Genomic DNA, 22,231 nt, shown 5'->3' with positions numbered 1-22,231 from the left:
CTCACACTCAGTACACAACTCTATATTTATGTACGTCTGTCTTCAAGAAATTGCTATAATAATAATCATAATCATAATAGCGATCCACACCACACTGCCACAATTTTGTACTTTAATTCACACATAACAAGTTGCGAAACACAAGTAAACCATTGCACTAATTAAAGAACGGCAACCTCAGAATTACATACATAACTTGGTCACCAACTCAATTAGCCAGTAAGTATACATTATTGCCCCTTGGTATGGAAACCCCTCCTGCTTCCAATCCATGGATGACGCAGCTGCCCGCATGACTGTAATTAAGTAAACCCTTCTCTGCAAATACTATATATATATATATATATAAAGTGCATTTTGTTGCAGGCGTCTCATTTCTGCACCACACTTGTAACAATCCAGTTGACCTACCACCACAACTTCTGAGTTAGGATGCCTTTTTCACTCTTACAATACAAGAAAGAAACTAAGACACAAATGTATACCGCAAAAACTTACAATGTTGTTATCTGGACTTCTCAAATAGAAACCTTGGATTGCAATCACAGCAATATTTGATGTTATGAGAACAAAAATACAAAGAGAATGCTTTCCGATCCATTCCAACAAGAAGAATAACTTTCTCAACCCATATACGTCAATCTTTGCCACATACCAAACACCAAAAAATGCACGTCAGTTGGATGATTGTACTACAACTACTACAACAACATCAAACTATCTTGCAGGTATACTATATTAAAGCTTTTCATCCTCATTAAATTTCTCTCTTCTTCCCCAACTCTTTCTTTTTTACCATTTTCCACAGTTAATGAGCAAATATTTTGTGTTGTGAGTCAGAGTTCAGTTTCAAGACTCACCAATATATACAAAATGGAAAATGTGATTCCAGCAGTTGCCGTCGTTACCAGCATGTAACTTATTGTATACAAAGATTTGTTTAGAGGGATACCTGAAAGACTCACAAATGTCATTGGGACTTTTTAAATTAAATCTATAGTTTTATGTCTCACTTGATATACTAGAACACACTAAGAAAAGCTCAAGAGAGACATACATACCGAGCAAGGCTAAGAACAATCCAAGAACCAAAAATGGAAATGAAACAAGCGACCAATTGTACAGCCTTTCTTTATGGTCCTGCAAAACAACTATGACTATCAGCACACAAAGTTGCATATTCCAATAACCAAACTACATAGGTTACTGCAGATGCATCACCTTCAACTGTACAAGAATGTGACCATAATGGAGTCCAATAATGCAGGTGACAGCAGATGTTAGTGAGCTGCTCAAAGGGAAATAGAAAAAAAGTGCTGTCATTTCTTATTAAGTTTAAGAATAAAGAGGAGTGAATTCATCTTAATTTATGTTTCTGAGTATCCAAAAAAAAAAAAAGTTAAACAAAAATGGCAGGAGTTGTAGATCGGGAAATCTCAGGCACTTTGAATTTTTGAATTGAGGAAGGATTGCAAATAGACAGAATCATTTTACAGGCCTTCAGAGAGAGGAGAAACCGAGAAAGGAAAGACTGAATTTGTTACCTTAAAATACCTTCAGGTTCAAAGGGAGCATGACACCAGGAAGGTGGATAGGATATTTTGCATTCCTACAAATCACAGTATTAGTTGTATTGGGAAAACTTGACATATGAACCTGACTTTCAATATGGTATCTTGGTGGTAAAGTTACCTTCAGATTTCTATATACAGGCTTTGCATAGAGATGACCAATTCCAAGAATAATACGATCTATCATTCCAGCAGGATTACAGGCTGGTCCCATATCACCTCTTACAGAACAGTTAACCTGTAAGTTCAAAAAGAAAATGTCCTATTTCATTCTTGATGACAAGATTAAGGCATTTAAACAAAGAATGGAATTCGGATAATAACAAAAAACAATACTTCATTCTTAAGGTATTGCTAAGTTTGGTGAGAATAACCGAAATCCATCCCTAGAAGCACAAATTACTATACAATATGTCAATCTCAATAAGCTAATCTAACCTTGTAAATATAGCTTTCGCTGGATGAATCAAAGGAAGCTGACTGCGGTAAACTGAATTGCCAATCGGGTACATACAACCCATACGATAAGCCCGTATATATAGCAGATAGTGCAAATGCAGTGAACCTATAAACAAAGGAATGAAAAACCAAATGAATAGAAATAGCTATATAGGGGGGGGGGGGGGGGGGGGGAAAGAACATGAAACACCTAGAAACCAAGCAAGCAAAGAAAATATTCTCAATTAAGTTGATTGTGGAGACAGATCAGACATGCAACTTTCTAAAACTAAAGGATCCTTTCTGACAGGCATTAAAATTGGATAGTATAACTCTCTTGAATTATTTTGAGTTTGAGCCACTAATCACAATAACCTTAAATCTATGCCTGTCAGAAACGTCAATCCTATTTTATTTTACTTCCAATCACTGTGCATCTTCCTTAATTGTATGACATCCATGATAACTTCAGCTACCAGCAACTTACCAATGCCAAATATAGTTCATGAAGAAACTATCTTTTTTTCTCTTTTCATATGGATCCCATATCTCCAGCAAAGCAGCTACAATGTGTCCAACAGATATCCTCTGTACAAAACGATAATGAATGAGGATCCATGTTCTCCCCAATCCTGATTGCATTGGTGGAGAAGTTTAACAGAATAAAATGACAAGATAATCTCCCATCCAATCAAACATGTTCCTCCCAAATATAGGAAGAAACCGGGGAGAAAAATATTTGCATAAGTAGCACAATAACTAGTCGGAATAAAAATCAAAGGGACCTGCAAGATTCCCAGCCAGCGTATTCTTTCAAGGTCCACACCATATGTCAAAGAAGTTATCCCATGCAAGAAACCACCTGAAATGAAGTTAAAACCATTGACACTAATTGAAGAACAGAATTATAACAGTATAATATATATATATATATATAAAGTAGACAAAATTTTAAGTTCCCAACCCGTAGACTACAAACAATGTCATCAAGAATAAACTTTAGCAAATTTAGCCATTTTAAAATAGTGGGCAGCCGCAACTATTTTAATACTGTCTCCATTCAAGGTCAGAGTAGTAGGTCAAATTGAAACACATTTGGAACAGTAAGAGCTTAAGTGTCATGAAAAAAAATAGAAGATTGGTATAAAAATAGGATAATTTTATTCCAGTTTGGCCTTATTTTGAGTATTGATGAGGAAACAGTTTGTTATAATTTTTCAAGATGTATATTGGGCAACAATTTTTTCAGGATACTGAGGAAAGAGTTAGCACAATAAATTTTGAAATATTTATTACCTTGAAGAAGGATACCAAGGAGAAAAAGTTTTAATGTCCTTGCCACAACCTTCCAGGTAGACCTTTCCTTGTGCGAAGGATCCTAAGACATATAAAGATGAAAATCATATTCATTGGTGAATGGCAGTAATTGAGTAATATAAGAGTATATAATAAAATAAATAAAGATAGAAGGTTGTGAACACAAAGCATAAATATGGATTATGGAGGGAGTACCTTATAAACAATTGCTAGTGAAACTCCAGCAACAAAAAGGAATAAAGGCATGACGAAGTCAGCCAAATGCAGACCATTCCAAGGAGAATGAGCAATAATTGGAAAAATGGAGCCAGCGTAATCCACAAATGTCATAAGCTGAAAGACAAGGAGAATTCTTATTTCTTAGAGAAGCTGAAAATTTATGGACAGTATGCATATCATGGAACTACATGACTTGAAGAAGATCATGATCAGGTAAGGAAAAGTTTACTCCACTTGTTTCAGAGTTGAGAGTTTATTTCCCTAGCTTAGCTAGGAACTAATTTTGCACTGTACTGTAATACATATGCATTGTTCTCCTACATTTTGTCAGCAGCCAAACGGAACACAAAACACGAAAAGAATAATCTGTTTTTCTTTTGTATTTTATTATTACTATTATTATTATACGGAGTATTAAATAAATTAACTAAAACTGATGTGCAGATATAGCGGGACAACGCCAGTGTACCAGGCTGAGACTGAGGTAGATTTGGGATTGGAAGTAAATTTAGCAGAGTAGAGCAGGAAATTGATAAAGCAGTGATGTCAGCAGGTAGTAGAAAACGAATCTAAATTGAAAAGGCAAAGCAAAGCAGATGATTGAAGATTGAAATTTAAATGAGAGAGAGAGAGAGAGATATATACAAAAACGCAGAGGCCGCGGAAGACATCAAGAGATGCCACTCGATCATTTGGACTTTTTGATTTAGTTGTAGCGAAGGTGGTTCTTCTACTTCTAGCTCCTGATCCGCCAGCTTGAAATTCAACGTCCTCTACTAACAAGGGCTTACTTGCAGCCATGATATGATTGGTTGTTGGTATTGTCTTGCGGTGAGCACTGCAGCGTGGAGGAGGAGCAGAGCTGCTGCTATTTATACTGCTCCTCTCCACTCACTAGCTTCAATTATGCACATGGAGCTGACGTATATGCTACTCTATTTTTTTGCAATTTATTTTGTTGCTTGAGAACTCAGAAGAGAAGAGAAGAAAGAGACAAAGCAGTGCGGATCGGGGAGTCGTGAGGAAGGAAAGAAGGAAGGCGTATTGGTGTCTCAGACCAGAATTATCAATTATGCGATGCTTCATGCTTTGTTCGGTGATGTGGCCAAATTATGGTGGAGAACGGTCCAAAATAATTCGTTTTAATGTTAAAAATCAAAATTTTTTTTGGTAAGATAATATATTTTATGAGTTAAAATAATATATTTTATATGTGTTAGAATAATGAAATTTTTAAAGTAAGATAATATATTTTAAAGTTACAATAATATATAAGGAACTTTTATGTGTTAGAATAATAAAATTTTGAGAAAAAAGTCAAATAGACTCATAAATTTTATCCAAGGTCAATTAGGCCTCTACACTTTAAAAAAGTGCAATTAAACCATCAAACATGTCAAATTAGGTCAATGAAGCCTTCCAGATCTAGTCGTGTTTTTCATTTGGAGAAGGCGGCCGTCCGGTCGTATTCTCTAATGGAAGACGACCGGACGACTGGAATCTGACGACTGTCGTTGGTAACAGAATTCATCGCCGATCGTCGGAATTGAAATGATCTCTAATAACAGGTCATTTACCGATTTTGGGCTTTATTGATTAATTTGACACATTTGAGAGTTTAATTACACTTTTTAAAAATTTAAGGGCCTAATTGACTTTTGAGATAAAGTGTAGGGGCTTATTTGATTTTTTTTCTAAAATTTTTAAAATAAAATAATATATTTTATAAGTTAGAATAATCTACTTTATATATTTAAATAATATATTTTATTAATTAGAATGATGTATTTTACGTGCTTTTAAATCGTTACCTACTATCTACGTAATAAAGATTGGGTGACGTGCGAGGTCGCTCGCAATTGGCTTCAATAATCCGCCAACTAGGTGGGGGCCCGGCCCGCGCCCTATAACCCTATCTGGGCTGTCTAACTTTGAAACTTGTTACCAGCTGCTCTGCACTCTACGTCTCTACTCTATTGCCACTCTTCCATTATAAAAGAGGTTTAATATTAACACTCTTCCATTAATCTCTATTTATTCACTTTTACTATTTTTTAATATATTATTCACTTTTACCATCTAATTTGATAAAAATGATAAATTATCTTCATATTTCAATAAAAATATCAACATTAAAATTTTAAGTGAGCAAGTAAAAATATGAAATAAAAAATTTGAGAATTCAAGTAATATTTTTTTTATAAAAAATCTCTTTAGTTTTTGGGTAAGTTTCTTGTGAGACCATCTCACAAATCTCTTAAAAAATATAATGTTGCATTTCCTAGTCAATCATCGTCAATTTTACGTTAAACTGTTGAGTTAAATCCCATAAGACATCTCTTTAACCCGCCAATTGAAGGAATCCATATGGTGACTAAGATGTTTTGGTAGGATTCATATGGTATGTTCTTACCAGTTTCGATCACAATGCAAACTCCAATCAATCTTTACAATTCTATATTACTCCAGAATAAATATTACTGAGTATTAATAATAATAGTCACCCATCTTTAAACTTTGTATGCAAACGTGATTATTTTTAGCCGTGCATCCTATCAACAACCGCATAAGGGAAATTTCTTATGTTTTGTAACATTAACAAATCAACGAAAAGGAATTCCCGTACTAAGATTGCGTGTTTGCACACATAATCCAAAGCACAAATAACCAATAACCTTCCTCTAACTATAGTATATTAATATTAATATAAATCAATATGCTGCGGCGAAGGCTGAAGATAACGTTGTATAGAAGAAGCAGTTGAATAATTTCAACTGATCTCCCACTACTCAATATCAAATATATTATATTATAGATAACTTCTGTCAAGTTAACTAATGATACAAACTTATAATTACAATGTCATGAGTTCGAATTTCAAACTTCTTAATATTAATCAATCAGCTATAGATAATCTAGATTGGTTTACCTTCTTGTAGTCATTTGTCGGCTAGAGTTACAAAATAAGATTTACTCAATATATACTTCTAAATAGTGAATGCAATTTCTCATCATCACCCAATAAAAAATACACTACTAAAATGTGTTTGTTTTCTTCTTTTTTGTTTTTCATTGCTTGTAGTTGTAGCTTTAGCATGCTTCGAAGCGCCAGCAAGAGGGAGCTATTTTCCTATGGGCAGAAGGCAAGGACCTGTCCGTCCGTCCGTCGGTCGATAGACTACTAGTTAGGGGCGTCTCTATTTCCTATTTTACCCAACACCATTAAACTGGCTTTTATCTTTCTTTTTCCGACTTTCCGTGCAATGGCAGGCCAACTAAACATATATGGGGGATTCCCATTTTATAAATCTCTACTTTTTATTAGATTTTGCTTTGCTTCAATCATGTGCACGTCTACTCCTCGTCTAGTAATGCCGGATCAACTAACTTCATTCTTTTTTTTTTTTTTTTTTGGTTCTGATAGCTTTACCCAAGTTCTGAAACAAGCACTGTAAATGGACTCCCGCTCCAATAGCTGATAATGGATCACGTCTTCCGGTATTTGGGAGAAGGATTTGTTTTCCCTTTTTTTTTTTTTAATGAAAAATACTACATATGCTCTCACTTCTTACCCCATTCTCTACTCCCTCTCACAAATTTTTGATGTAGATACTTTTTCTTTATTTGCCACATTATGAATTAAAAGTGAAGGAATAGAATTTGATAATACATATACTGGAACTCTTATTTTATTTTAGAGTTAATACCTCTAATGGTCCTTCGAATATTAGCAATTTACAAACTGTGATTATCCGAGTTTTAAATCACCTCCAATGATCTCCATGTTTTAAAAATAATCACCCGTGGTCCTTTTAAGACATCTCATAGTCATTTTAAACTTGGATTAAGAATTAAGACAACGGGGGATTATTTTTTAAAACATAGAGGACTGATAATTTAAAACTCGAATGATCACAACTAATAAATCGCTAATACTTAGAGGACCATTGAAGTATTAACTCTTTATTTTATTACATCCAATAGCCATTAGCTGCTTGACCACTGGGGCTAGCATTCCCTCTTCCAGTTTAAACCAACATATTGGCAACATGAATGGGATGATATCAAATATTGGCAACAAATGAAAGCAAATACCCACAACTCCCAAGGATGGCAACAAATGAAAGCAAAGTAACGCAGAACTTGGAAGGATAACCACACCACAAAATGCAAGGTGCCATTTGTCTTGATTGAATCACAAAATTAAGCAACAAGGAGGTTCTAATCATATTTACTGACATAAACTGAGAAACATAAATAAGATTGATTGGGTCACATAGCATGTATGCCCTACGGCGAGTATAGACAATTAATTAGCAGAGAGCATATTTCACTCAAATGCCCAGGCATTCTCCCTCCTGACCTCCTCTTCCTCCTCAGGTGTGAAGTCATTTTTTATGTTGAAAGTTTTCCTGATTTCCTCTGGGGTCTTGCCCTTGATCATGTCAGCCACTGTTTGACATGTGAGATCAAGCAAGCTCTTGATGTTCAGGTAATTAGCAGCCTGTACAAGAAAGGAAGAGAATTAAAGACCAAGCATTTGCAGTTTACATTACATATCATGGCATGGTTCAATTTCACAGAGAAATCGAAACTAAGCTGACAAAAGAGTAGTCAAACACAAGGAACCTTGACAGTTGACAAGCAGCTTCCTCATAGGCCACATAGTCTGTTAATCAAACATAAACTCGTAGCTAACAAGTTACAGAACAACAAATTAGTACTCCTCCAAAACCATAAATATGGACATCCATTACAATGAATGCTAAAAATAAAAAGAAAAGAAATGAAGCATCGTGAAGGCACCATAAGGACAGCAATCTCAACCTTCCAACACACCAATACTTTTTGGTCACATTCCTTACCAGCTGATCAAACTTGTAGATCATTTGGTTAACTCCATTTATGAAAGAGTTCGAAGAACACAAACTTACTACACAATAATCAAATAAATTGTATTCCACTGGGCTATGCCTATGCAACAACACATCATAATATTCACAACTCGTACTCAACAAAACTATTAAACAGTAGGTATAGCCTTCCAACAATTGGTAAGGTTAATCTGTTACTGAATGTTATAGGCTTAACGAATAATGGGTATCTCTCTATATGTATATACCTTGCGGATATCACATAGGAGGAGCATAAGACTAAAACAGAATTCGCAAAGCAAACAAGAATTCAACAGTACGGGATAAGGCCCTATCATGGTCAACAAAAAGGGAAGATTGTATACACAACAACAATAACTAGCAAACCCTAAACAATTAGTAAAATCCAACGGGGAAAAAAAGATAAAATAAAGTTCCGAATCATCACTAAAATAATAGTCAAAAATAAAAATACGCACACAATTAATAGAGGACGGAACTAAAGCAGAGCAAGATTGATACCAATATAAGATCAAAGAGAGTGCTCTGATCAACTTTGACAAATTCAGCATCAAAGGCTTTGAGATCGTCCTCGTTCGCCTTGTCATCGCTCTTCGCAGGATCGACATGGCGCCTACAGTATTCTATAACCTTAGCCAATATCTTGCTAGTGACGTTGGGAAGCGGTATAACAGTATCTGCGCAATCGTCTTCAATCATGTGCTTAATCGTCTGGGACTCGAGAGCAACCGCCTCCATGACCTCGAAGGTCTCGCCGTCAGCACTTTTCAACAATATCATCTTTGGGGAAGACATCGTCGCCGCTGAGAATCTGTAAACGAACCCTAAGGGAGAGATATTGTAGAGAGAGAAACGGCAATGTAGAGAGAGGGAGAGAGCAAATTCATGAATTGTAAATAGACCGTATTCACTGTGGACCCATTTTGTATAATGCTACAGTGCACCGTAATCGGTTCGCTCACCGAAAATAAGAGTTAATTCCAGCAAAGGTCCTCTGAGTATGTTGATTTTTCACAATTGGTCCTCGTTTTTTAATTTAGATAAATTTGACACTTGACTATCAAAATTTTTTCAATATTGGTCCTTCCGTTAAATGGCTGTTATTTAAACGTCAAAGTGAGGGGTAAAACTGTCCTTTCATATGTTGAGTGTCTTCTTCTTCTTCGTTAGCCTCTCGCCATATATATGCTGATAAATCTCTCCATGCCCTAATCTCAGCTTCTCACACCGAGCTCACCTCCTTCTGTCGCGTTCGTTGCACTTCGACAACCTTCTATCTCAAGAATGTTACAAGGTCCATCTTCGAATCGGCGGTCGAAGATTTGTGTGGCCTCATCAAGCGGCCGACTTCGTTGCCATCGGCTTGGAAATGACCGGAGTTTCCAGCGCCTCTGGAGAGATTACGTCCTTCGAGCTTGACTGCTATGACATTTGGTACTTCAAAGTCAAGGACTCCGCCGAGAAGTTTGCCCCTTTTGATTCCCTTTTTTTTCGTAACCAAAACAAAAGTAAAAACGAAAAATTATTGCAATAGAAAAGTAGTAAGTTTAAAAATTAAAATGCTAAGAGTTTTTTTTTGCGTGTAATTTTAATGTATTGTTTCACGACATTTTGATAGGAAGCTAACTGGCACTTTAAACAACATGAATTTTCAAAGAAAGGGGTAATCTTTTCTTTTTAAATTAAGAAAGGATTGGAAAACTTTGCATCATTTCATAAAACCTGAAGGATAGAATATAAAAACATCCTATATCTAGCAAGATGTGTTAATATAAAGAACTGCAGAATTGGAATGAGTTTTATCAGTATGAGGCTAACGAAGAAGAAGAAGACACTCGACAGATGAAAGAACAGTTTTACCCCTCACTTTGACGTCTAAATAACAGCCATTTAACGGAAGGACCAACATTGGAAAGATTTTGATAGTCAAGTGTCAAATTTGTCCAAATTAAAAGACGAGGACCAATTGTGGAAAATCACTATAGTCAGAGGACCTTTGCCCCTACTCTTTAAAAAAAAAAAAAAAAAAAAAAAACATCAAAAGAATACTCCGTATTATTATTGAAGTAAAATCAAATCACGAGTACAAAGCAAGTCCATAAGCGTCTCAAACAAGTTAATAATCAAAATGTTTTCTCGACTATGTCGTAATTATCAATTTAATCCTCAATTACAATTCTTACCCAATTAAGTCCGTAATTATGCAATCTTTATCCAATTTAATTCTTCGTTAGTGTGTATATTTGTTGACCGTCAAAATTGAGAACAAAATTGTAATTCAACAAGCTTTCTCCTCCTTCTCCACTGGCCTGCCTATTTTAAATCGTCTTCGTATTCCTGAAATTTTTGTTTGCTTCCACTCTCTGAAGATTTGGTTGCTGCCCTATCGTATGCACTGATACGCTGCAAACTGGAGGAGCTTCTCGTTGGTGTCTTCGCCGTCGAAAGCTGCGACGATTCGGATGAAAACCGTAGACTTCTCGGCTCCGTGAAGTCCATAACCGCCACCGTGAAGAGCTGCCACGATCTCACTAGGCGCTGCGTGGATTTAACCTACAACGGGAAACTATTGATGCAGAGTGATCTCGATATTGTGTCCGCGAAATTGGACGGACATATAAAGGGTATGGTGGAGATTTGTGCTCGCGGGCTGCTAAAACAAAGCAATGAGATTGTGGTTTCACGGCCCAACGCCTCGGCATCATGCGAGGATATCAAGTTTTACATCACCAATTTGCTGTCACGATTGAAAATCGAGCGTGCCCAGATGAAGAAAGAAGCTCTAGTGGCCTTCAATGAAGCGATTCAAGAAGATGAAAGGTATGTGAAAGCCGCCATTGAAATCGATAACTTCATAGTTGTGCTAGTGAGCCTTCTTGATTTTCAAGAAGCCGACATTCACCAAGAGGCTACAAAGGCGGCGTCTGTAATTGCAGGGTTTCAACTCTTCAGATGTGTTTTTATCATGGCTGGGATAGTTTCTCCATTGATTAGGATCTTGGAGAGTGGGAGGGATGAATTGGGGAACGATTATGCCGCAAGGTGTTTGATAAAAGTCACAGGGAACTCAGACAATGCATGAGCTGTTTTTGCGCATGGTGGAGTCACAGTTATGGTGAAAATCTGTCAGAGGAGGAGGGGGAAAGCTTGTTGAATTACAAATTTACCATCAATTTTGACGGTCAACAAACAGGCAAACTAACGGATGACTAAATTAGGTAAAGATTGCATAGTTGAGGACTTAATTTGGTAAGAATGGTAGTCGAGGACCAAATTGGTAATTACGGCATAGTCGATGGACCATTTTGGTTATTAACTCGTTTCAAACTTTTGGGCCAACTTTAGCAAGAGAGTAAGCTGTAAGAGCAGGAGATAGATTAGTTTTTGTTAGGTACATGTAAAAAGGAGTAGGAGATAGAAGAGGGAAAAAAAAAGAAGTTGAAAACAAAAAGAAAAATGTTATTTACGCGTTTAATGGGTACTTGCAGTGCACGCGTCAGGCAGGTAGAGCAAGTGTGCCTAATGTGCACTTGCAAATGGCTTTTCCCAATTTATTCTCAATTAGTGGGGTCTACAAAAAAAAAAAAAAAAAAAAAAAAAACAAAACAAAAAAAAAACAAAACAAAAAATAAAAAAACTTATTTTGTAGGAATAAACATTTTAAAAAATCACTCTTCCCATTTGTTAAAGAACTCTTCTCTATTTTTTTTGTTCTACAGAATTTCCCAAAAGTTTATTCATGGGAAGTTTACACAATCATTGATTACCATACAAATATAGAAAGAGTTCTTCACCTTACCTTATAGAGCATGAACTAGATTCACACAATCTGATTCTAGAATGTAATTACTAAGATTATGACTCTTTAATATATATAGAAAGATTGTTTTGAGTAGCTACAAAGCATCTTTTCTCATTGACTAAAATTGTGTGGTAGCATTCAAACATAGAAAAAAAAAAATTTAAAAAAAATTAAAAAAAAAATGAAAATTGCATCGTAGTATGCACATTAATTAGAACATAAAAATGTTTTTAGAATTATAGAGGTGAAAGTTGGAAAGAATGAAAATGCTTTTAGAAAATTGATTATTTTTCAATTTTTTTATTATTATTATTATTATTATTTTTTTTTTCAAACCAAACCAAAGGTAAAATAAATCTTATTCAAGTTCACATACTAAAATATTTGCATAAATGAAAGTTGAGAAGGAGGATAAACGGTAAAGTGAGGTTTGATGATCATTGCAATCCAATTTTTTTTTAAATGTTATTATGTAAAATTTTGTTTTAATAGATATCTAATGGTTTTATCGGGACTGAATCCACTATAAACTGGGTATAAGGGTGTAAAATAGAAAATATATTATTGGCAGAAATCAAACCCAAGTAAAGAGATTAAGAGAATGAGATCAAGACCACTAAACCGTAGTGTTTGTTGAGTTTTATTGTCGTACCTTACTAAGAATCCAGACCCCCTATTTATATAGTACTCTCCCGGCCATCTTCCGTCCACGTGTACGTCCCAAGATCGACATCCCCTTGACAAGCGCCACGTGCCCCACGTTATACTCGCTACCTCCCGCACACCCCACGTCGACACATCGCCCCCTGCGTTCATCGAAGTGCGCACGGGAGTCACGCTCGCGGTGCACTACTAGAGACCGGCCACCCTCGCCGCACGCTACCCTGCGCGAGGGTCCGTGATGTCGTACGCTGCCCCGCGCTGGGACCGCACCATCGCCAACTAGGGCCAGCGCCCCAGTCGGCGACCACCTCCGGCCGCATACTGCCCCCCTCCCCCCCACCCCCCCCCCCGCGCGAGGGAGCGCCGAAGCCGTGCCCAGCCGCGCACCAAGCGCGCCGTCGCCGGCTAGGGCCAACGCCCTAGTCCGCGACCACCTCCAGCCACCGGCGATGGCGCCTCTGGTCGCCCCTCACCAGCCCGCTCCCCTTCGGCCCATCCTGTGGCCCAGTAACACTGACCCAATAAGTCTACAACACATGCCCAATATCCTCATCAATATTAATTTAAATATAATGTGTCTTTATGGATAAATTAAATGATGAGGGTTTGACTAATTAAATATAGAAAAAGGAAAAAAAAAATCAATTTGGCCCCTAAGTCAATCGAATAATGCAATTAGATCCTTTAAGTTATAAAAAATAAAATAAAATCATTTAAGCCCCCTAAATTAGTAAAATAGTCCAATCGAATCCCAAATCACCTATTCACATGTTAGTCATTCTTGAGTTGACATGTGTCTTTCTTATTATTATTTTTTAATTTGAATTTAAAAAAATTATAACCACAGACTGTTTTATTCGACAGCCAGTGGTTGTCATTTTCACTAGATAATGCTCTCATAGTGATTACAAAAAGGCCCAAAATTGCAGTCCCAACCAAGAACCCGAATCAGAAACAACCCGGTTTGATGGGTGTGAATGAAGAAAACATGGCTCCTGCTTCGCCGCCCTCTGGCTGAGATGCCGCTGTTGATTATATCCTTTATGGGAATCTCAAAGTTGTTGTCAGATTTGGAATGAGTCGCCGCTCTCGTTTAAGAGATGGTAGAGGTTTGAAGCAAAGGCGACCATGACCGCCGCCTTCGCTTCAAACCCATTTTCGACTAAGATTCCTAGATATGATAGAGAGGGACTGAAGCGAATGCAGTGACCATAGTCGCCTTCACTTCAAACCTCTCTATCATCTCTTAAACGAGGGAAACGCTCATAGTCGCCACCATCGTTCGAGATATCAGATCTGGAAACGGTCATGGCTGTTACTAGATAACCATGACCGTTTACTTTAGACAGTTGTCGGCTATCTTCTACATCCGGTGGCTGTAATTTATTTATTTTAATTCAAATTTAAAAAATACAAAGTTTTAATTTTTTTTAATAGACATGCGTCAACTCGAGAATGGCTAACAAGTCAAGTTGAGACTTAATTGGACTATTTTACCCGTTTAGAGATTTAAATAAAGTTTTCTTAAAAAAATAAAAATTAAAAGAACCAATTTGACCATTTAAAAAAATGAGTATAAAGGCAACACACACAAATCAAAGTAACATAACATTATTACATTACATTTTGTGTGATGTATATACTTCATAATTACCTAAGCTGTTATATTTTTTTGAGTGGCTGTTATATTTATTTGAGTGATCGAAAATATAATATGAGAATCATATACTTAATATGTTAGATTATTTATTTTGAAGGTATTGACCGTGTTTGGTAATATAATTAGTTTATCGGTCAATTTTGATTTATTTAATCACTATTAATTATTTGACTTGGCTAAACAATCAATATGCATATTCAATTAATTAGCCTTTCCTAATAATTTATTGCTCCAACATATTAAAATTCAAAAAGCCTTTTACCAAACATTTGCATACAATCATTATCCACTAGCTAAATCCACTAACTCAATCAACTAATAATTATTTACCAAATATCTCATTATCATTTTTAGTATCACTTACAGTGGAACAACCCACGATGTAAAGAAACAAATTAAAGGCTGAAAGAGATGACTAAGTAAATGAATTATAATTCTCCAAAATCAATTGTTGGTTTAAAAACTCAACTCTTCTCCCGAAGATCAAGTTTTAAAAGAACAATTGATTTTGGAGAAAGGTGGGTATGTTGGAGGAATACGACAATACAGTGAAGATTGTGGGGGACAACTGCACCGTGAATCCAACACATAAGGCCACGTAGTAATGTCCCCACCGTGGCCCACAGAGCAGCTCCGACCCCTTTGAAATCTAGGATGATCTAACGGCTCTGGTGTTTCAAGGGTTAGAGCGCCTTTCAAAATCATGGTCTCAACGTCAAACAAGAGCACCTGAGCGGCTGAGCTCGCTAGAGATAAGTAAGAGCATTCAAGATATTTTCTTTAATCATTTAAGTTTGTCGTCTTTATTAGTGAGTCCCCCTACGACTACGGCTACTAGTCATTATCCAATTTCATTGCAACTAGTTGGTGAGTGAGAGAATTGAAGGAGGGCGGAGAAAGAATGGGAGTTCTGGATCATCTGTCTGATGTGTTTGACTGCTCCACTGGCGAATCTAAGCACAAGAAACGCAAGCAATTGCAGGTACTACATACTCGATCTTCATTATTTCTTTTCTTCTTTTCCGATCAATATAATAATGTAATCTTTAATTTCTTCACCTCACACTCTGTGCTTTTCTTTGTGCTATCCTATCCAATTAGATCTGCGTAGTATGTATACTGTGGCCTGTGGCAGACGCCGGTGATTATCGTCGGTCGTTTTAGGTCCTTGTTTGGTTGCTAAGCAAGCTTAGCTTCATTCCATGCACTTTTCAGTATAGCTTTGCTTTTGGACTCAACCTGCAGCTTGAATATTTCAAATCTTATAATAATGAACTGCTGAAAAAGTAATTAAGACATTCAGATCAGATTATTATAAGATCGTTTATATACGGAGTGTATGCTTGACGTACAGTTGACACAACCACATCTGGGAGTTGAAGTTGATAATGAACTAATGAAGTATCAATTACTCCTTCAACTCAACTGTGAAAATTTGGACACACACAGTCACACACACACACACAAATAAAAAAAGGATACTTCTCGACCTGTGGACCTAGCTAGCAACGCACTATGGTCGGCAGGCGGCCTAAAGGCTAAAGGCTAAAGCTAAGCAATCAGACAAACTAGAATAGTCTATGAGGCCGGGGCCTACCATGTGCTGCTGCTCCTGTTATAATACCTACCTGCACCTATACTTTTATGCAAACACCTTTGCTTATTTTTTTTGAAAACAAAACACCTTTGCTTATAAGCACAACAAATCCGTGTAGTTATGATTACTATTATATAATATATACTGTATACATGTATGTGTATTTCACTGGGGTACATATGTATGTTTTTGATCTTAAGAATGTTCTTTCATGAGTCATAGTCACCTTAGAATTCCATCTCATAAGGAATTTGGAATAATGAATAGATATAAGACCTTAAGATTCATGCATCTATCTTTGGTACGGTTATAGTAACTTCTTTCCTCCGATCCATGGGTGTAAAATTGACTTGAGTTTCCTAAGGTGTCATCCTTCCAAGCAAGGATGACAACTAACAAAGCTTGCAGTACATTATACAGCTAGTGTATATAGGGGTTTGTTTTAATTTTCCTTGCACTTCTTGATCTGATCTGCTACCATTAAACCCCACAATTGCTAATTAAGCATGCCAGATCATATATATGGATGACACAAATAACAAATTAATTGTCCTGCCTGTTGCTAAGCTAGTTACGTTGTAATTAGTACAGTTGGAGTACCTATCTATACTTTGAGTGGGCGGGCAATGCGTGCTGCTTCAGCTTTTTAATACCTTGGCTTGCAGGCATGGCGACCTGTTATATTCCAGTCTGTGTCTATGCATTTTCTCTTTTTGTATGTTTTCACTTTTGTCTGATTGAACTAGCTTAGCTAGGTACTATATATATATATATATGGAGACCTTAGTGTGCTGGGTGTATAGTATGTATAGTAATTCTGAACAAGCTTAGCTTGCTAAGTGTGATATATTTTAATTTAATTTATTTGATGATGAATGATCAGACAGTGGAGGTAAGAGTGAAGATGGACTGTGAGGGATGTGAGAGGAAAGTGAGAAGGTCTGTTGAGGGAATGAAAGGAGTGAGCTCAGTACAGATTGAGCCGAAGCAACACAAACTCACAGTTATCGGGTATGTGGATCCAGATAAGGTTGTTGCCCGTGTGGCTCATCGCACTGGCAAGAAGGCTGAGCTTTGGCCTTATGTTCCCTACGACGTGGTAGCTCACCCATATGCACAAGGGGTGTATGACAAGAAAGCCCCTGCTGGGTACGTGCGCAGGGCAGATGATGATCCTCAACGTTACCAGCTTGCCCGTGCCAGTTCCACTGAAGTTCGCTACACCACTGCCTTCAGCGATGAAAACCCAGCTGCATGTGTTGTCATGTGATGTGTGTGTGTGTATATATATCAGGTGAGAACAAGTCTTTAGGTGTGGACGTGAGGACAAATTATGGCTATTGATTATGCATTATGCAGTAAGTGTGCAATATGCAGTGCTCAATAACAATATATCAGTACATACTATATATCTCATAAAATGAAACATATTATTTATGTAGAGATCGATGGAGTTGAAGGTAGTTGCAAGGCTAGCTCCCTACTTATCTAAGGGGTTTGGATGGATGGCTGTTTGTTTTCTGTTTTCCTTAATTTTGGACTAATACAAGCAAGGCAAGGCAAGGCTGTAAGTGATTTGTTTGTTTGGTTATGATGGATGTTAAATACTTCATGTATTTGAATAATATTTGTTTGTTCATGGAAATGAGGAAACGTAAGCTAGCTAGCACGAAAATATGCATCTATGTATATTCTGCATTATATACGGGTTGGCAGCACGGAAAGAACGTACAACAATCCAATTACAAATACTCCTGCATTTAGCAATTAAGCCAATTAGCATTCAAGAAATATGTTCTGTACTGTACATGTTCTAATTTTATTTAAAGATAAGCTAAATAAAAAATTATAATTCACTTTTGGTTTGATTATAACATGTGGAGTCAAAAATGAAATAAGTGTGACATTTTTGTTCATGTCTAGTTGTCTACTCTTAATGTCAAGGCAAATTATACATTTATACTTTAGATCTTGCTCCAAATTACAATGTGAATCATAAATAACTGTTTATTTTTTGGAAAGAATGTTTATTTTTTAATATACTGTAATATTAAAGGTATATTATTTGTGTCCTAAATGTTTATTATTTGATAATATATCAAATAATGTACATTTAATAAATAAAGATGTAATGCATTAAAAATGTACATTTAATATATTAAAAATGTATATTACGTTAAGTGGTTCACCTCACAAAATGGACCATGATCCATGTTATAATGATTGTAATGTTCGGCAATTTATATCGTGGACTAGGGTGTTGACCCTGGATCCAAACGATGTCGTTTTGATATTTAAATTTTAATAGATTCAGTAGTTTTTTCCCGTTTCTCATGTTATGTCCACACAACTTCTAATCTATTTCAGGTACAAAATTTCATAACACACGATAAAAAAAATTCACAACACAAGACATATACATGTTTTATGGTTTAAAAAAAAATCTTGTAACGCGAATTGGACAATCAAACACATGCGAATTGGACATGTTTTATGGTTTAAAAAACGACATGGTACGAATCTGGTCCACGGTATAAGGATTGGTAATATCTATCCTTCTGGGTCGTTATATTGTGAACCGCGGTCAAAACAGCGCACCGTTTCTTTAAGTAAAGAAACGACGCGCCGTTAGTGTTAACGGAGCGCGCATTTTTTTGTATGTTAATTACCAACTGACACTACAGTATATCTAAACCGACACTGTTTCACGTATTATTTTTATATTATCAAATGAAACTGCAGTTATATTAAAATGATACTGTAGTTGTGATGAAATGAAACTGCAGTGTATATAAAATGAAACTGAATAACATTTCACATATTTGAGTGTATATTGTACAATGACGTTGTAATTATATCAAAATGATCATATAGTTGTATTTTAATAAAACTATAGTGTATATAAAATAAAATTTAATAACATTTTCACATATTTGAGTCTATAAATATCGAATGAAACTGTAGTTGTGTTGAACTGAAACTGCAGTGTATACAAAATGAAATTGAATAACATAGTTACTTTTTGTCAGTTTCATTTTGTGGAAGGGTGCGGAACGGCGAGAAACGGATGCCGTTTCTTTTTATTAAACAAAACAATGTCGTTTTGATGCGCGGTGCATAATCGATTATGCACCGCGGTGCACAATATAATTTGCCCTATCCTTCTGGTTTGGGCTAGTTTTTAGATCATGTAATGGGCTTGACAATAGTTATTGAGCAATCCACAAGATCAAACTAAGCCCACTCCAAATTCCCAGCAACTTTCCCTCCCTCCATTTACGCTTCACATTTGGCGGGGAAAACAGAATCCTGAATCCGCGCAGCCGCTGCGTTTTCTTTCGTATACCCTCCACCGCGACTTGGTTCACAGTTCTTGACTGGGAGAGAATGGTAGAGAGAGAAATGGAGGCGACCGCCGGAGGCGAAGGAGTGGATGAGGAGTTCGCGGTGTGGAAGAAGAACACGCCGTTGTTGTACGACCTCGTCATCTCTCATTCCCTCGAGTGGCCTTCTCTCACCGTTCAGTGCCTTCCTTCTCCTCCATCTCATGACGGTCCTTTCTCTGTACACAAGCTCCTTCTGGGAACCCATACCTCTGACGACTGTCCCAACTTCCTTATGCTCGCTCAGGCCTACCTTCCTCGGAACCCTGCCTCTGGCCTAGAGCACAATCTCAGTGAATTTCAAACCCCCAAGGTTGCTTTTCGTAACTTTTTTTTTTAAAAAAACGTTTAGATGTTTTACTTGTACACATTTTGCCTATATATGTCGATTCTTCCAACATCTAATTTTACGAGGATATTCTCGACTCCTGATTGAAATATATTCGTGCAAGGTGTTTGATGGAATTCCTGTATGAACATTGCTTTCTTTATCTTCCGGAGCTCAAGGACTTTCATTTACTTATAGACCTGTTAGGTTTATTTAGGTTCTCTTTGCATGGCTAAGACTGGGAGCCGTACTATGGAGCTGCTTCTGGTGAATTATGATTTTCCTAAGTTTGCCTATTGTTTACAGGTTGAGATAGTACAAAAGATACTCTGTGATGGGGAAGTGAATAGGGCAAGATGTATGCCGCAGAACACAGGTGTTGTTGCAGCTAAAACTAATGGCTGTGAAGTTTACGTGTTTGACAGTGCCAACCAGCATTTGAATCATGATGAAGGGGGATCTTGTGACCCTTACTTAAGACTGAGAGGTCATGATAAAGAAGGGTATGGCTTGTCATGGAGCCCATTCAGAGAGGGGAGTCTTTTGAGTGGCTCAAATGATTGCAAAATTTGCTTATGGAATATATCTGCTACACCTAATGATAAAGTGCTTGAAGCAGATCATATCTATAAGGTAACTGGTGATATAGTCTTGTTTGCCTCTCAGATCACACTGTATTGATTTCAATGTTAACTTGGAGTCTTCACTGTAAATACATAGCTTCTAATTTCTGGTATACAAATCATGCATGTTGTTATAGGAGCATGAAGATGTAGTTGAGGATGTCTCATGGCATTTAAAGAATGAAAATCTATTTGGATCTGTTGGAGATGATTGCCGGCTAATCATTTGGGACTTGCGCACAAATAAGCCTCAGCACTCTGTTATAGTTCATGAAAAAGAGGTGATTATGATTTTTTATAATGCACTTCTTTGAGTGTTTCTCATTGATATTTTGGGGTGTTTCCATATATCTTTACTACACAGCTTATTAAGTTTTCCCCAGTAATTTTGTAAGCAAACCACCTTCAATAATGAAGATATACTTCATTCATCTTTCTCCAATTTTTGTGGATTGTGAGATGAATAAGCTGCTCCAACTAAAAAGTTTTGGAAATTGCTTTGAAATGAATAAATATGGAGCAATCTATTGTACTAAATTGATTTCACAGATGTTTCTAGCCTTTTGTAGATGAGATGTGTAGCTATAATTTATTTTCTACTCGTGCCAGTATGTACATGCCATTACTTAAGGTAGTTCTAAGTCTGGAATTTGGGTTAATGTCTTTGAATAAATAAGCATTTGTTGTTAACTACTATTACTGTTTTACTATTTTCTGCAAGGTGTCCTTTATGTTCTGTTGCTAAATGCATCTTATTCTTTCTTTCAGGTGAATTATTTATCATTCAATCCATATAATGAGTGGGTTCTTGCCACGGCATCTTCAGACACTACAGTTGGTCTGTTTGACATGCGAAAATTGAGCTCTCCATTGCATGTCTTAAGTAGTCATACGTATGCCCATTTACTCTTAATAATACAGTTATGCTCTGACATATACTTGGGTACTCCAACCTGGATCTACTTGATATTCTTTGCAGGGATGAAGTTTTCCAGGTAGAATGGGATCCAAACCATGAAACAGTGTTAGCATCTTCTGCTGGCGACAGAAGGTTGATGGTTTGGGACCTTAATAGGTATTGTTGTGAACTTGATGCTTTAGAATTATATTTTCCCAAGGGGCATATATCTGTTCGTAAGTTTTTGCATCAGTTATATTCCAATCCAGCCCTCCATATGGTGGAAATTGAACACCTGAGGGGTGTCCTCTCTCCTTAGGGAGAAATTGATCACTCCCTGTTCTGATTTGGCAATGTGTTTCAGGATTGGAGATGAGCAAATGGAGGGAGAAGCTGAAGATGGTCCTTCTGAGCTTCTGTTCTCTCATGGAGGTCACAAGGCTAAGATATCTGACTTCTCGTGGAACAAGAATGAGCCATGGGTCATATCAAGTGTAGCAGAGGACAATTCTCTTCAGATCTGGCAAATGGCTGAGAGCATATATCGTGATGATGAAGAATTGCAGACGGATGGATCTTGAATCTTGAACATGTTTTTTCTGTTGAAACGTTTTTAAAAATGTTGGGGAAGGTCATGCATTGTATAATCCTGTTCTGAATATTTTTGGAACGTTGGTTAAGAATGTGTAATGTGTTTTTTTTTTGTTTGTTTCAAACATTAGTTGGGTCTGGTGGAAATGCACAAGATAGCTTATTATATGCACTTGGGTAACCAACCACATGTTTGTTATTCTTAAGCTTTCCCTCTGATGTTAACCCTTTGCAAAGTGGCTGGCT

The 22,231-nt window shown here is 36.7% G+C and overlaps 5 protein-coding genes across 7 annotated transcripts; 3 read left to right on the top strand and 2 right to left on the bottom strand.

Moving 5' to 3' along the window:
* Positions 1-37: 37 nt before the first annotated feature.
* LOC109165840 (heparan-alpha-glucosaminide N-acetyltransferase-like) lies at positions 38-4,618 on the bottom strand. Its single transcript, XM_019314793.1, has 13 exons — positions 4,191-4,618; positions 3,522-3,659; positions 3,306-3,387; positions 2,795-2,871; positions 2,497-2,597; positions 2,010-2,136; positions 1,693-1,809; positions 1,545-1,609; positions 1,222-1,288; positions 1,062-1,140; positions 861-952; positions 499-642; positions 38-407 (listed from the first exon to the last, which is right to left on the bottom strand). The coding sequence occupies exons 1-13, from the start codon at positions 4,344-4,346 to the stop codon at positions 372-374; spliced, it is 1,281 nt and encodes a 426-aa protein (XP_019170338.1). The 5' UTR covers positions 4,347-4,618; the 3' UTR covers positions 38-371.
* A 3,070-nt stretch (positions 4,619-7,688) lies between these two features.
* On the bottom strand, positions 7,689-9,340 carry LOC109165834 (SKP1-like protein 1A). The gene is made up of 2 exons (XM_019314786.1): positions 8,942-9,340; positions 7,689-8,049 (listed from the first exon to the last, which is right to left on the bottom strand). The coding sequence occupies exons 1-2, from the start codon at positions 9,233-9,235 to the stop codon at positions 7,876-7,878; spliced, it is 468 nt and encodes a 155-aa protein (XP_019170331.1). The 5' UTR covers positions 9,236-9,340; the 3' UTR covers positions 7,689-7,875.
* Positions 9,341-9,809: 469 nt separating this feature from the next.
* LOC109164869 lies at positions 9,810-11,522 on the top strand. The gene is made up of 2 exons (XM_019313415.1): positions 9,810-9,933; positions 10,810-11,522. The coding sequence occupies exons 1-2, from the start codon at positions 9,810-9,812 to the stop codon at positions 11,520-11,522; spliced, it is 837 nt and encodes a 278-aa protein (XP_019168960.1).
* A 3,726-nt stretch (positions 11,523-15,248) lies between these two features.
* Positions 15,249-17,837, top strand: LOC109165829 (heavy metal-associated isoprenylated plant protein 26-like). 3 transcript variants are annotated; one of them, XR_002051590.1, is made up of 3 exons: positions 15,249-15,547; positions 17,046-17,520; positions 17,605-17,837. XR_002051590.1 is itself a non-coding variant. In XM_019314776.1 (3 exons), exons 1-2 carry the CDS (start codon positions 15,467-15,469, stop codon positions 17,430-17,432), a joined length of 468 nt encoding a protein of 155 aa, XP_019170321.1. In that variant the 5' UTR covers positions 15,249-15,466; the 3' UTR covers positions 17,433-17,456; positions 17,605-17,837. The 3 variants fall into 3 exon arrangements, 2 of the variants coding, with proteins under 2 accessions (XP_019170321.1, XP_019170320.1); XM_019314776.1 differs by having other exon boundaries at positions 17,046-17,456; XM_019314775.1 differs by having other exon boundaries at positions 17,046-17,456; positions 17,598-17,837.
* Positions 17,838-19,443: 1,606 nt separating this feature from the next.
* Positions 19,444-22,191, top strand: LOC109165724 (WD-40 repeat-containing protein MSI2-like). Its single transcript, XM_019314620.1, has 6 exons — positions 19,444-19,858; positions 20,180-20,506; positions 20,634-20,777; positions 21,265-21,389; positions 21,476-21,571; positions 21,759-22,191. The coding sequence occupies exons 1-6, from the start codon at positions 19,550-19,552 to the stop codon at positions 21,973-21,975; spliced, it is 1,218 nt and encodes a 405-aa protein (XP_019170165.1). The 5' UTR covers positions 19,444-19,549; the 3' UTR covers positions 21,976-22,191.
* Positions 22,192-22,231: the final 40 nt, after the last annotated feature.

This window comes from Ipomoea nil, unplaced genomic scaffold (genome assembly GCF_001879475.1).
Source record: "Ipomoea nil cultivar Tokyo-kokei standard unplaced genomic scaffold, Asagao_1.1 scaffold3069, whole genome shotgun sequence".
NCBI classification, from domain to species: Eukaryota; Viridiplantae; Streptophyta; class Magnoliopsida; order Solanales; family Convolvulaceae; genus Ipomoea; species Ipomoea nil.
The sequence above is the reverse complement of the archived record's forward strand: the minus strand, read 5'-3'. Positions and strand labels throughout refer to the sequence as shown.